General features: G+C 42.4%; 1 protein-coding gene across 2 annotated transcripts; it reads left to right on the top strand.

Annotated features, from left to right (window-relative positions):
• Nucleotides 1-10030: 10030 nt before the first annotated feature.
• LENG9 (leukocyte receptor cluster member 9) lies at nucleotides 10031-13132 on the top strand. 2 transcript variants are annotated; one of them, XM_087713878.1, is made up of 2 exons: nucleotides 10031-10144; nucleotides 11591-13132. In XM_087713878.1, exon 2 carries the CDS (start codon nucleotides 11593-11595, stop codon nucleotides 13108-13110), a length of 1518 nt encoding a protein of 505 aa, XP_087570004.1. In that variant the 5' UTR covers nucleotides 10031-10144; nucleotides 11591-11592; the 3' UTR covers nucleotides 13111-13132. The 2 variants fall into 2 exon arrangements, with proteins under 2 accessions (XP_087570004.1, XP_013921249.2); XM_014065774.2 differs by lacking the exon at nucleotides 10031-10144 and adding an exon at nucleotides 10195-10401.
• The last annotated feature ends 271 nt before the right edge of the window (nucleotides 13133-13403 follow it).

Below are 13403 nucleotides of genomic sequence, written 5' to 3'. Positions count from 1 at the left end.
TATATCTATCTATCTATCTATCTATCTATCTATCTATCTATCTATCTATCTATCTATCTATCTATATCTATCTACCTACCTACCTACCTACCTACCTACCTACCTACCTACCTACCTACCTATCTATCTATCTCCTGGATGGGGAGCACGAAGAGAAAAAAAGCAGACTGGCAGTTGTCTTTCTCTGAAGACTGTTATAATGATGGCAGCACTGACCTAGAAACCAGGAAGACTCAGTTCTAGACCTGCATTAGCCATTAAAGCCAGCTGGGTGTCTGGGACAATCACTAGGACAATGTGAGTTCTAGTTCTGTCTGAGGAATGAAATCTATCTGGGTGACTTTGGGTCGGTCTTTCTCTTTCAGCCCAACCCACCTCACAGGGTTGTTGTTGTGAGGAAAATAGCAAGAGGCTATATGTTCGCTGCCTTTTATTATTTGTAAGTAATAAAGTAATAAAGATGGGTTAAAATTCTAATTAATTAATAAAAAAAGTGTATGACAGATCAGTCGAAGCCATTTCTGGCATTCAGAAGCTGTGGTTCTGAAGAAGCTAGGAGGCCCTGGGCAGGGGTAGGCTAATTTTGGCTAAAGTTGAATCAGCCAGGTCACTATTGTTTGCCCTAATAGCTGGTAGTTATTCTGGGTATCAGCCATGCTCCTTTTATTGCCTGCTTTCTAATCCTATCAAAATGCCAGCTGGGGATACCAGGAATCAGACCTCCAGCCACATCGTAATGCTGTACCTTCTCTTCAGTGTGGTTTTGTATTTAACCTGGCACACAAATGCCCTGATGACCCTTGAAAGGGCTTTGCAACAGATGGGAAGTTTTCTGCTTCATCCGAGTGGCCCTGCACTACGGATTTTCTAGCCGTGCCTGGACTAAGGGACAGGCTGGTGTCATGCACCCAATCTTGAGGCCTCATGTTTCCTGTGGCTGGGCCCAACCCTCCCCGCAGCTGCTTGTCATTTGCAAAGCATTTCCTTCGTTTCCGGTGGTCAGGCTCGAAATGCCAACATGTGAGTGGTAAGCACGAAGTCGGGAGAAATGCAAGGAGTTGCAAAGCAGACATATTTGGGGGGTGGGGGGTGGGGAGATGAACAGTACTCTTTGGGTCCAGCTGAATATTGGGGGTGAGGGGACAATAGAAGAAGATACAAGAGAGGAAAATAGGAGAAAGTTGCTAGAAGATTGATCAAAGAATACCCGCAATGCACTGTTATCAGTGTTTCCTCAAAGGAATTATTGAGTCTGTCATCTGCACCGCCATAACTATCTGGGTCTGTAACCAAACAGAAGCAGACTTTAGAGGATAATTAGAACTGCAGGAAAAAAAAACAATTGCTACCAATCTGCTTTCCATTGAGGATCCCTATACTGCACGAGTGGAAAAAAAAGATCTGAGAAAATATCTACAAACCCCTCAAATCCTGGACATAAATTGTTTCAACTCAGAAAGATGCTATAGGGCACTGCACATCAGAACAACTAGACACAAGGAGAGTTTCCCCCCGAATGCCATCACTCTGCTTAATAACTAATTTCCACAACACTGTCAAATAGTTTACTAAGACTGTATTACTATTATTCTTCTCATCCTTCCTAGTATCTATCTCTTCTCACATGATTATAACCATGTTGCTTGTATATTTAAAATTTATATTGTTTTTGTTTCCTAATACGATTTGATAGCTTATTAGTAACTGTGGCTATCACTAAGTGTTGTATCATTTTATTCTTGATGAATGTATTTTATACTCCTTATGTACACTGAGATCATATGCACCAAAGACAAATTCCTTGTGTGTCCAATCACACTTGGCCAATAAATAATTCTATTCTATTAAGACATGTGGACTTCAACTCCCAGAATTCCTTAATGAGCATGGCTGGCTGGGGAATTTTGGGAATTGAAGTCCACACATCTTAAAGTGGCCAAGACTGAGAAACACTGTTAAATTGTGAATTTCTTCAGCTCTATCTGTACTGGGATGGGTATGGGAACACCGTGATTGAAAAGGACCCCTTTTCAAACAAAAGGGGTATTAATATCTGGATTATTTTACTGAGCTTGTATTGGCTAAATCAGGCCACAACAACAATTAGCCACAATGGCTGTAGATTACTTCCAGGATCAAATGTTAGTTTTTAGGGATCACAAGAAGGAAGTAGCAATTATATTCATATCCCAGCTTCTTTTTGTCAGCATTGTAGGAACCAATTGCTGAACCAGAATGGCTGTGTTGTCACCCAGCAGGATGTTTATTAAGGCTTGCATTCCTTAACAAAGCTTCCCTTCCCAATAAGTAAAGCAAGATAGGAGAATATTCATAGATTTGGTCAAAAAAGTCAAAATGGCAGCCACAATGGTTTATTATTAAATTCATATGCCACCCATTTCATTATCAAGCAGTCCTGAGCAACCTACGTCATAAATAATGATATAAAGCAATTGAAGAATAGCTATAGTACATAGATACCGCTTCATAGTGTTTTGTAGCACTTTCTAAGTGGTTTACAGAATCAGCCTATTGCCCCTCTATAATCTGGGTCCTAATTTTGCGAACTTCAGAAGGATGGAAGGCTGAGTCAACCTTGAGTCACTTAGGATCGAACTCCTGGCAGTCAGCAGAGTTAGCCTGCAATACTGAATTCTAACCGCAGGGCCACCATGACTAAGCCGTGGTTTTAAAAACTTTAAAATATTGAACATTAAAATTAAAACATTAAAATTAACTACAAAGTGAATAAAAGAACTAACTTAATTGGAGTTTGCAAATAAAAGAACCAATTTAATTGGTGTTTAATTGAAACTGTCTGTTTTTTTTTCTGTGTTGTACCTACACTGGCTTTTGATTATTTTGATTTTTGATTTTTTTTGGACTCTGATGGCTACACTAGGCAGATACCCTGGTGTGAGAACTGAGAAGCAGACTAGATGACAGCATTGGGAGGAGGAGGGAGATGGGTTTTTAATCGAGTTTCAGCATTTGCCACCAATTACGACTGGGATTTTCCCTCCACCCCCATTCCCACAAAAAACAGGGATCAGATCAGAAGGGGGGAAAAGTTGGCTGATTAGGCTGCCTTCCCCATCTCCAGCTGCAACGTGTCTCTGGAGCCTTATCTGGGGTCCTGGTGCCTCCGTTTGCCGGTCAATTCCAGCTGTGAATTTCCTGTTGGAGGATAAACAGGGCAGCTGGAGGGTGGGAGGGAGGATTTGCTGACACAGGCCAGGCCTGACAGGATGAAGGAAACCATTGCAAAGAGAACCTGTGAAACACACCATCTGCGGGTTGGCTGACAGGAGACAAATCTTCTCGTATTCCAACAATGAAGGGTCCAAGCTTTGGTTCCAAACATTTTGATGAAAAATATGCAACCTCCTCTCCAGAAAAAGCAGCCTGTTTGGTTTATGGGGGGAAGGAGGCAGCCATCTACAGATCACTGTGTGGGGAGAACTCATGACTCAGCCAGCCCTGTGAGGACCTCTCCCCTGCCTTGATTCAAAGGTTCAGTAACCCAAGATTTCAAAAATGAGGGCTGAAAAATACATTAGGAAAATTAGTGGGAAGATCTTAGGGGATTGTTCTCTGTGATCAAACACAATAGTGCTAGCTGTAGCTGCTTCCTGCTCGTACTCATTCATGGAGAGCCATTCAAGTAGTCCTCAACTAATGATCACAAGTGAGTCTAAAATTTCTGTTGATAAGCAAGACTTGTGAAGTGATTTCGCCTCACTTTACAACCTTTCTTGCCAGAGTTGCTAAGTGAATCACTTCAGTTGTTAAGTTAGTAATACGATTGTTAAGTGACTCTGGCTTCTCCATGGAGTTTGCTTGTCAGAAGGCCACAAAGGGTGACCATATGACCTCAGGTCACGGCAACCGTCATAAACATGAGTCAGTGGCCAAGCTTCTGGATTTTGATCACATGACCATGGACATGCCTGCAACAGTCATAAGTGTGAACAATGGTCATAAGTGATTTTTCTCAGTGCTTTTGTAACTTTGTCACTAAACAAATGCTAATAAAAATCAGGAAAAGTGTAATAACACTTTTTCCAAATAACACATTTTATGAAAAGGCAAATGTTTATGTGAGTTGCAGCTACTGAATGTTGAGGCTAGACTAGTGTTTCTCAACCTGGATAACTTGAAGACCTGTGAACCTTAGCCAGCAGGGGTGGGTTCCTGCCAGTTCTAACCTCTTCTATAGAAGAGGTTCCATTTAGAACCGGTTCCAGCTCCCTCCCCCCTCCCGTCTGCACATCATCAAGATGAAGAGCGAGAGGAGGAATTCTGGGAGTGGAAGTCCACAGGTCTTAAAGCTGTCAAGTTTGAATACCCCTGGGGTTTTTTCCCCTAAAGGGTTAGGGGTGCAAGGGTCTTGTAACTTGACAGCTTTAAGACTTGCGTGCTTCAATGCCAGAGTTCCTGAGCCAACATGACTGGAGGAGGAATTCTGGGAGTTGAAGTCCACAAGTCTTAAAGCTGTCAAGTTTGAACACCCCTGGGGTTTTTTTCCTAAAGGGTTAGGGGTGCAAGTGTCTTGTAACTTGACAGCTTTAAGACTTGCGTGCTTCAAATGCCAGAGTTTCTGAGCCAACATTTTGGTTGCTAAGCAAGAGCGTTGTTAAGTGAGTTTCACCACATTTTACAAGTTGGCCATGCCCACCCAGTCACATGACTGCCAAGCCACTCCCACTCAGTCACATGGCTGGCAAGCCACTCCCACCTGGTCACATGGCCAGCAAGCCACACCCACAAAGCAGGCCACACGTACAGAAGAGGTTCTAAAAATTTTTGAAACCCACCACTGTTAGCCAGCATATTTATTTATATAGACTGAGGAATTCTGGGAGTCAAAGTCCACAGATATTCATATTGCAAGATTGAGAAACACTGAACTAGCCTGATACAGGATTTCTATACATCAGTCTAGCTCAGGGGTGTCAAATTCGATTTCATTGAGGGCCGCATCAGAGTTGTGGGTGTGGCCAGCTCAACATCACTCATGTTGGGGGCACCTGTGGTGGCCTACGTGTTCTGCTAGTGAAAATGGGGTCCCAAGCTCTGTTTCCGTTTCCAGCAACACGTGGCCTGCCCGAGTTCTGTTTCCACTGGCAGAGCCACCGCAGGCCGATCCCTTGCTGTTTTCAGGGTGGCCCCACGAGTCAGATCTAAGTACCCCGTGGGCAGGGGTGGGTTCCTGCCAGTTTTAACCTCTTCTATAGAAGAGGTTCCACAAATCTCTTCTATAGAACCTGTTCCAGCTCCCTCCCCCTGCCCGTCCGCACCACACTTGCCCTGCCCGCCGCTCACTGATTGACTGGCTCACCAATCGCCCTGTCTGCCTCTAAGAGTCCTATCTAAACCTTAAAGTCTTAAAGCTGTCAAGTTTGAACACCCCTGTGGTATTTTTTCTAAAGGGTTAGGGGTGCAACGGTCTTGTAACTTGACAGCTTTAAGACTTGCGTGCTTCAAATGCCAGAGTTTCTGAGCCAACATTTTGGTTGCTAAGCAAGAGTGTTGTTAAGTGAGTTTCACCACATTTTACAAGTTGGCCATGCCCACCCAGTCACATGACTGCCAAGCCACTCCCACCCGGTCACATGGCTGGCAAGCCACTCCCACCCAGTCACATGACTGGCAAGCCACCCCCACCTGGCCACATGGCTGGCAAGCCACTCCCACCCAGTCACATGACTGGCAAGCCACTCCCACAAAGCAGGCCACACCTACAGAAGAGGTTCTAAAAAAATTTGAAACCCATCACTACCCGTGGGCAAGATTGGGCCCGCGGGTCTTGAGTTCAACACCCCTGATTTAGCCACTCCATAATCTCCCTAAAGTGAGCTGTATTCTTCGAAGCATATGTCTTTTAACAAATGTGCTACAGATTCTGATTTTGTTTGTTGAACACACATATTTCCTTGTTTCAGCTATTGAATTTCTAGGATGTAAATAATACAGAGGGACGCGGTGGCTCAGTGGCTAAGATGCTGAGCTTGTCAATCAGAAAGGTCAGCAGTATGACAGTTTGAATCCCTAGTGCCATGTAACAGAGTGAGCTCCCATTACTTGTCCCAGCTTCTGCCAACCTAGCAGTTTGAAAGCATGTAAAAATGCAAGTAGAAAAATAGGAACCACCTTTGGTGGGAAGGTAACAGAGTTCCGTGCGCCTTCGGCGTTTAATCATGCCAGCCATAATACCATGAAGACATTTTCGGACAGTTTGTCTACCACAAACTGTTACTCTCTGGAGTGAAAGCCCCTTGCCTTGTGGCAATTTCATAACCATGCATGTAGAGGATTATGGGAACTGCAATCCAAGGCATTGGGGGCAGCCAGAGGGTAGGGAAGTGACTTATTTGTTTCTGAAATCCATATCTGAAATTCCAAGGATACAGGTGTTAAAGTTCCAAAGTTTGGACAATCCTGTTCTAGATGTTTCATAACATAGAAGAAGCCCCATTTTCAACAGAAGTTGAAAAAATTTCTATGAAAGTTTAAGGCCTAAAAAGCAAATGTTTGGAAAAGAGCAAAAGAATGTTGATTTTGGAAAGTTAATGAAGTCGATTGACGTAGAAAAAAAAACATTTCCTGTGGGTTGTTTAAAATTTTTATAAAAGACTATATGAAGATTTTGAAATTAATTCTAAAAAATACTCCCTGGGGAAAGTTTCTTGATTAGAAAATAAACAGACAGTTGTTGACTAGAGAGAAGCAGAGAGAACTAACAGATATTCTTAAAGGAGACAAGTCACATTAATACAATGGAACAAAACTATTTGACTATAGAAGAAATAAATGCTGTTTGGGAACAATCTACACAGAAATTCTTACAGGTTTATCTGATACAGGTAGTCCTCCACTTAGAAGATAGCTGAGCTCGAAATTTCTATTGTTAAGCAAAACAGCTGGTAAATGACTTTTACCCCATTTTACGATCTTTCTTGCCACAGTTGTTAAGTGAATCACTGAAGTTGTTAAGTCAGCAGTTTGTTAAATGAATCTGGCTTCCCCATTAACTTTGCTTGTGAGAAAGCTACAAAAGGAAGTCACTTGACCCTGGGAAACTGCAATGATCATAAATATGCACAAGTATCCAAATTTTGATCATGTGGTTGTAAACAACTTTTTTTCATGTCCGTTGAACTGTCACTAATTGAATGATTGTAAGTTGAGGACCACCTGAACTATAACAGAGGATATAGAAGCACAATATATTTTATTGGATAAACAGAGAATGGGGCTGATTCGAATGTGGATTTGGAATTTTAAAAACTGCCAGATTATAAAAGTGACGAGGAAAAGGATGATGTGGATCTAAACACGGATTTAAATATGTCAAAATTTAAGAGTGATGTAGAAAAAGATGCCACAATGGATTTACAAATGAAACCATCTGATGAATATAATTAAATGTGATTTTAAAAGTCTTTTTAACATAGATTTACAAAAAGAACATATTAAATTAATGAAGCTGTTCCTGAGAGGAGAAAAAGAGAAAATAGTAAGAAATTAGTCGTGGGACATTATTTGATAAGATTTAAGTAAGCAGGAGCAGGAGGAATTCAAACTGGAATTATTTGATTAGGGTTAATATTTATGTTGTGATTTCTGATAGCCGTTAATGGATTTCTTTTTAATTAGAACTGAATGATGAGGCTTTAAAGATCTGTTTATAAATGGGGAGATTTACAGAGAGTGCTGTAAAGTACTATGGAGCAGTATATATGTCTAAGTGCTATTGCTATAATGTGATTATTGATAAGGAATGAGATATGGAAAGAAGGTATCTTTTAAAAATTGAAATACTAGAGGAAGTGTTAAATTACTGAAGTTGTTTATACTTGCCCAGAAGAGTCATCATTTATATATTTTTGTTTCTTACTTTTTATTTTATTTTGTTCTATCTCTTCACATTTTTCTTTTCCTCTTGTTTACATTTATATCTATCTTTGTTTGCATTAGTCTTTTTTATGTGTGTTATCTGTAAACTCTAATCAAAATTGTTATTTTAAAAAGCCCTTCTTATGTATCCAGTTCATTTGGGTTCTTCTCATTTATTTCTGATCATTCTTCCTTTCCTGGCCTTAAACCATTGTGTGAAAAGAGTAAATCCTTTCTTTGAAGCAAGAAGGAAGAGAATTAATAGAGAAAACCTTTCCAAGGAAAGTGATTTAGGTTTGACTTTCAGGAAACTCGCGGAAGATGGTGGTACAGGAGTATCCACAAAGTATGGGCAAAAAACCCACAACGGTGTATCAAAGCTCTGTCTGTTTTTCTGTGCATTACACAGAGAAAGTACAGGGTGTCCTCAATCACAATTGAGCCCAAAATTTATGTTAAGTGAGAAATTTGTTGTTTTACCCCATTTTACAACATTTCTTGCACAGTTGTTAAGTGAATCACTAAAGTTGTTAAGTTAGTAACCCAGTTGTTAAATGAATCTGGCTTCCCCATTGACTTGTCAGAAGATCTCAAAAGGGGATCACGTGACCCTGGGATATAAATATGAACCAGCTGCCAAAAACCTGAATTTTGATCACGTGACCAAAGGTTGTAACTGTGAAAATGATCGTGTCACTTTATTCAATGCCATTTTATCTTTGAACGGTCACTAAATGAACTGTTGTAAGTCGAGGGTTACCTGTACTGAACTGATTTATTTGAAAGAAGGTGGGGCCATTCCTATTTCTCAAACCTTTATCCTTAATGGGCATAGTGTGAGAAATGATAGTGACCACTTAGCCCCGTGATGACCAACATATGCCATGTGTGCCAGAGGTGGCCCGCAGAGCCCTCGCTGTGGCCATGCATGTCACCTGCTGCTCTTCTGGTTTCCAGCACGCACATGCGCCCCGGCCAGCTGGTCTTCATGGGTGTCAGAGTGTTGGAAAACGGCCTGAAAACAGCCTATTTTCTGAGCCGTTTTAGGCCATTTCGGAGCCATCTTTGGGCCATTTTTCATAATGGCCTAAAAATGCCCCAAACCAGCCAAAAAACAGGCATGCGTGTGCCATCCAGCTGGTCTTTGGGTTTTCGGCACTCTAGCATACGCAACCGCACACATGCAGGTGTGTTCGGGTTTGTGCACTCAGTGCCGAAAAGATTCGCCATCACTGACTTAACCTATCATTTGAGGAACTTTGCTTTTTAAAATTGTCATTATGTCCTTTGGGATAAGATTGGATCCCAACTCAAATTTAGCCTGAGAGAAGTTCTGAGTAATTATTTAGTAGAGCCACACAGGGGTGAGATCCTATTTTTGCAACTATTATAAAGCTCATGTGCAGAACAATTTACAGTGAACTGCATATGTGTGCACAATACTACACAACATGCCGGTGACCGGGGAACTGGTTCGGGGGGGCGTGGCCAGCCTGGGTCGCTGCTGGTTCTGCGACCTAGGCCTAAATTCCACTAGCGGTTCGGCCAGAAAATCCATCTATGTAAGAGAAGAGTGATTTGAGGGCACATATTAGAATGAATGAATGAATGAATCAAATCAATCAATCAATCACTTTAGAAGAAGACATCAAAGAAATAGCTGGAGAACCAGTTTGGTCTAAGGTGATCTAGAAGCGGGAGACAGTGAGTTCTAATCCCACCCTAAACATGAAAATAAGCTGAATGGCTTTGGGCCAGTTACTCTCTCTCAGTCCAATCTACCACAAAAGAGCTGTTGTGGGGGAAACCAAAGGAGTATTAAGTATGCTTGCCACCTTGAGTTATTTATAAAGCAATAAAGGCAAGATAAAAATCAAATAAACAATAACCAAATCGCTCTCAGGGCAGAAGGCAGGTAGGTGTATATCTACCCAAAAGGTCCCTAACCCTTTCCCCCTTTGCTTTGGAAAGCGGGCCCAATGCAGCAATCGATCGCAAATAAGGGCTGCGTTAAGTTGGTGGAGCATTGCCCTCTGCTGGCTTTGGCAGTGAAAATGGGCCTAACCCATCGATATCATCCCCACAATGCTTTTCAGTTTGTTTGCGAGTTGTTTCCTTGTTTTCCACCCACCCACAAACGGGACAAGGAAATCAGAGGCGGCGGCGGGGAGCGGTCGCTTCGGGCACCAGGACTGGGTTTCGCCGAAACTCAGACCCGGAAGCGGGTGGGGGTGATCGGGGAAAGGTAGGAGATTTCTCCCCTAACTCGATCCACCTTCTGTTTTCCCCTCTCCCCCCCCCTCCCCGCTGCTTTTGACTTTAAAATATGCGAGGAACTAAAATAACCCAGGTATCCTGAGTCCAATTATCTCCGTATCGGTATTCACACCTGCGTGTGTGGGAGAAAGAGAGCGAGGAAGAAACGCTAGCTGATAAGAGAGTGGAAAAAATGAAAAAGATAAGCCCCAGCTCCCGTTACTGAGACTTCAGGAGATGTTCAGGGTGTGTGATGGACATTGTATGTCAACCTGCGAATAGCGGCAGCAACACTGCAATTCATGAGTAGAGCAGGACTGGCAAAGTGTCTTAAAAAGTGAGGTCATGCCTTCAGTTTCCGATGATGATGACGGTTCTTGGTTGATACCTAGGATGCTGGCAGCAACCGGTATCAACTATTAGCACCAATCAATAATATTTATGAAATATTTTTAAATGTTCAGTTGACTGAGTTTCATGTTTAATGAATAAAAGAAGAAGAAGATGATGATGATAAAAAATGTGTATTTCAGGTCCTTGGTATGGATTTTAGGTAGACAAAAATGCGTAATCCAGTCTGAACATTTGGCTGATTGAGATGATCAATAATAATATTAATGATAATTATTATTATTTATCAAATTTGAGTGCTGGCTGACCCTGGATGGTTTATAACAAAGAAATTGCAATAAAACATAAAATATGGCAAATGTGCTGAAGTACAGGAATGGTGGATGAGTTACTTTAGTCAAAATTAATTAATTTTGGTTTAGGAATTTGTTTTGTTACCTCAACTCTGGTTTACATGCTTTGTATATCACCTCCGTTACTTTAAAATGTACTGATTTTAGTTCTGGAAGTTGAAGCCTGCACACATTATGCTGAAGTTGAAAAAACATTGGGCTAAAGGGAAAAAAGCGGGTATTAAACTACTTTGTGGTGTCTTTATGCCCACAATAAAAAAAAAAGGATTGAATTTCATCAAGGTGGTTGAAAAGCTGTGAGGCATGGACATACTGCACAGGTTACAATTAGCAATGGAGGTAAATGTCTCGGTTTCTGAATCTCTGAAAACCCAACATTGTTGAAAAAGAAGAGTGCCTTGAATTAATGTATTGGGAGGCTTCTATCTGAGACACTAATAGGGCAGAATAATTCATTGATGTCCATTACTGTAGCATATTCTGTTAGCGTCTCCATGGGAAAAGATTGGCACACATCTGAATTTTGATTTTTTTGACACACTTCCTGGTTCATGATTCACCATCACACTGCCTAGAGCCATTAACGTTTGCCCTTAAAGTGAATTGCTCAGTTCAACAATCCCACTCATCCCATAATTTCCTTTCTGCTATGAACTGTCCCCTGGGACAGCAAGTGAAACTACCTGTGATCAACTTTTGTACTTCTGATCTTAATTCTTTCTCTCATACAGCGATGGATACACTGGCTGTCTCCTCTGGAAAGGACTTCACTGACCCTTCTTCTGACAGTCTTCTGGAACCATCAGAAGATCCAGACTCATCCTTGGCTGAAGAACCATCTTCTAATATCAACCCTCCCTGTCGTTTTTTCTTGGAGGGACGCTGCCATTTTGGTGCCCGCTGCCAAAACTATCATCCTGGCGATGTTGGTGAGGTTCACCATTTAAAAGATCTTGGACCTGTCCATGTTCCTCCCTTGCAGCTCACAGAAGGTAAGAAACCTGCCATGAAAACAGCTGAGGATGTCATTTCCCGACTCCTCTGGGATACACAGGTACCTGCTGAATGGTTTTCTATCGGCTACCTTGACCGGTTCCTGGGGATCTTGGAGGAATCTTTTACTTCTTTCTCGTGGGAGGATCTAGCTTCAGTTGGTCCTGGTGTACTGGCTATCCCTAAACATAGGATCCAATATTTTAAATACAGAGACCGTGTAGTTTGGGACAAAGTCAGTCGCACCGATGACGTTTTTGGTTCGACTGGAGGTGGGAAAACCATCTTAGAAGTGATGAAGGAAGAAGACACCCGAGCTAAGAAGGAACTATCGGGTCTTCCAAATAGCCTCCAAGTTGAAGAAGGGGCAGATGGGGATTCAACCAAGGATGAAGAGTTGAACGAGACAAGTAGTGGGCCGAAGTTAACGATGGCTTTGGGCAAAGCGGGGGATAATTTGGAGTTGGTTGAAGACATTTCCACTAACCAAGAAGGAAACTTGGTCAGCAAAGAAAAGGAAAGAGTGATAGTCGGCTCAGTTAAGTGTGAAGAATTCAAACATGCTTGTGCTGTCGGAATAGAAAATGAACCGGTGGTGGCGAAGAGAGAAAACGTGGATTTGGAAAAGGGGGGAAGGAGGAGCTTCTCCTATCCGAAGGAGCGCCCCACCCATTTCATAGCTATCCCAATCACCAGCCCAGAAATCTGGGAAGCTGTGAAACATTTCCAGGAGGCCCTATGTGCTGTCAGCTCAGATTACGCTCCCTTCTGTGTGCCCAGAGCTACACTGCATATTACGCTTTGCCTGTTGCACTTGGATACCCCTGAAGAAATACACAAAGCGATGATGGCTCTGAAAGAACTTCAGGCTGGTTTTCAGCGACTGCTGCCCCCGGTCCTGCTTCTCTCCTTCCGTAACGCAGAGTCTTTTAATTCACGGGTTTTGTACTTGACACCAGACCCTGTACCCCAACTGGGAGCCCTGGCTCAGAGTCTGGAAGACACTTTTAGGAAAAAGGACTTGACCGTGATTTGCCCTCCCTCCAAAGGGAAGTTCCATTTGACCATCGTGAAAGTTCCTCCTAGGAAGGGAATGCCACAGCTCCCATCAGGTTTGGCTTGGGCTCCTACGATTGAGGATTTAGGAGTCCAGGCAGTAGAATCCATAGGTTTCTATGAGGTAGGAAAAGGCAAAAGAACTGATAATGTGTACGTCAGCATACTGAAATTGGATTTATATGGAGGAAGAGGAACTTAGTGGGAGATCCCTTCCAAATGCACATCTAGCAATAGCAATAATAGCAATAACAGTAGACTTATATACCGCTTCATAGGCCTTTCAGGCCCCTCTAAGCGGTTTACAGAGTCAGCATATTGCCCCCAACAACAATCCGGGTCCTCATTTTACCCACCTCTGAAGGATGGAAGGCTGAGTCAACCCTGAGCCGGTGAGATTTGAACCGCTGAACTGCTGATCTAGCAGTCAGCCTGCAGTGCTGCATTTAACCACTGCGCCACCTTGGCTCTATTCCTAACAGTTGGGCAACTTGA

The sequence above is a fragment of the Thamnophis sirtalis genome, unplaced genomic scaffold (assembly GCF_051295495.1).
Source record: "Thamnophis sirtalis isolate CommonGarterSnake01/CBP01778 unplaced genomic scaffold, rThaSir2_p1.2 scaffold_4, whole genome shotgun sequence".
NCBI lineage: Eukaryota > Metazoa > Chordata > Lepidosauria > Squamata > Natricidae > Thamnophis > Thamnophis sirtalis.
This window is presented reverse-complemented; position numbering and strand designations above follow the sequence as displayed.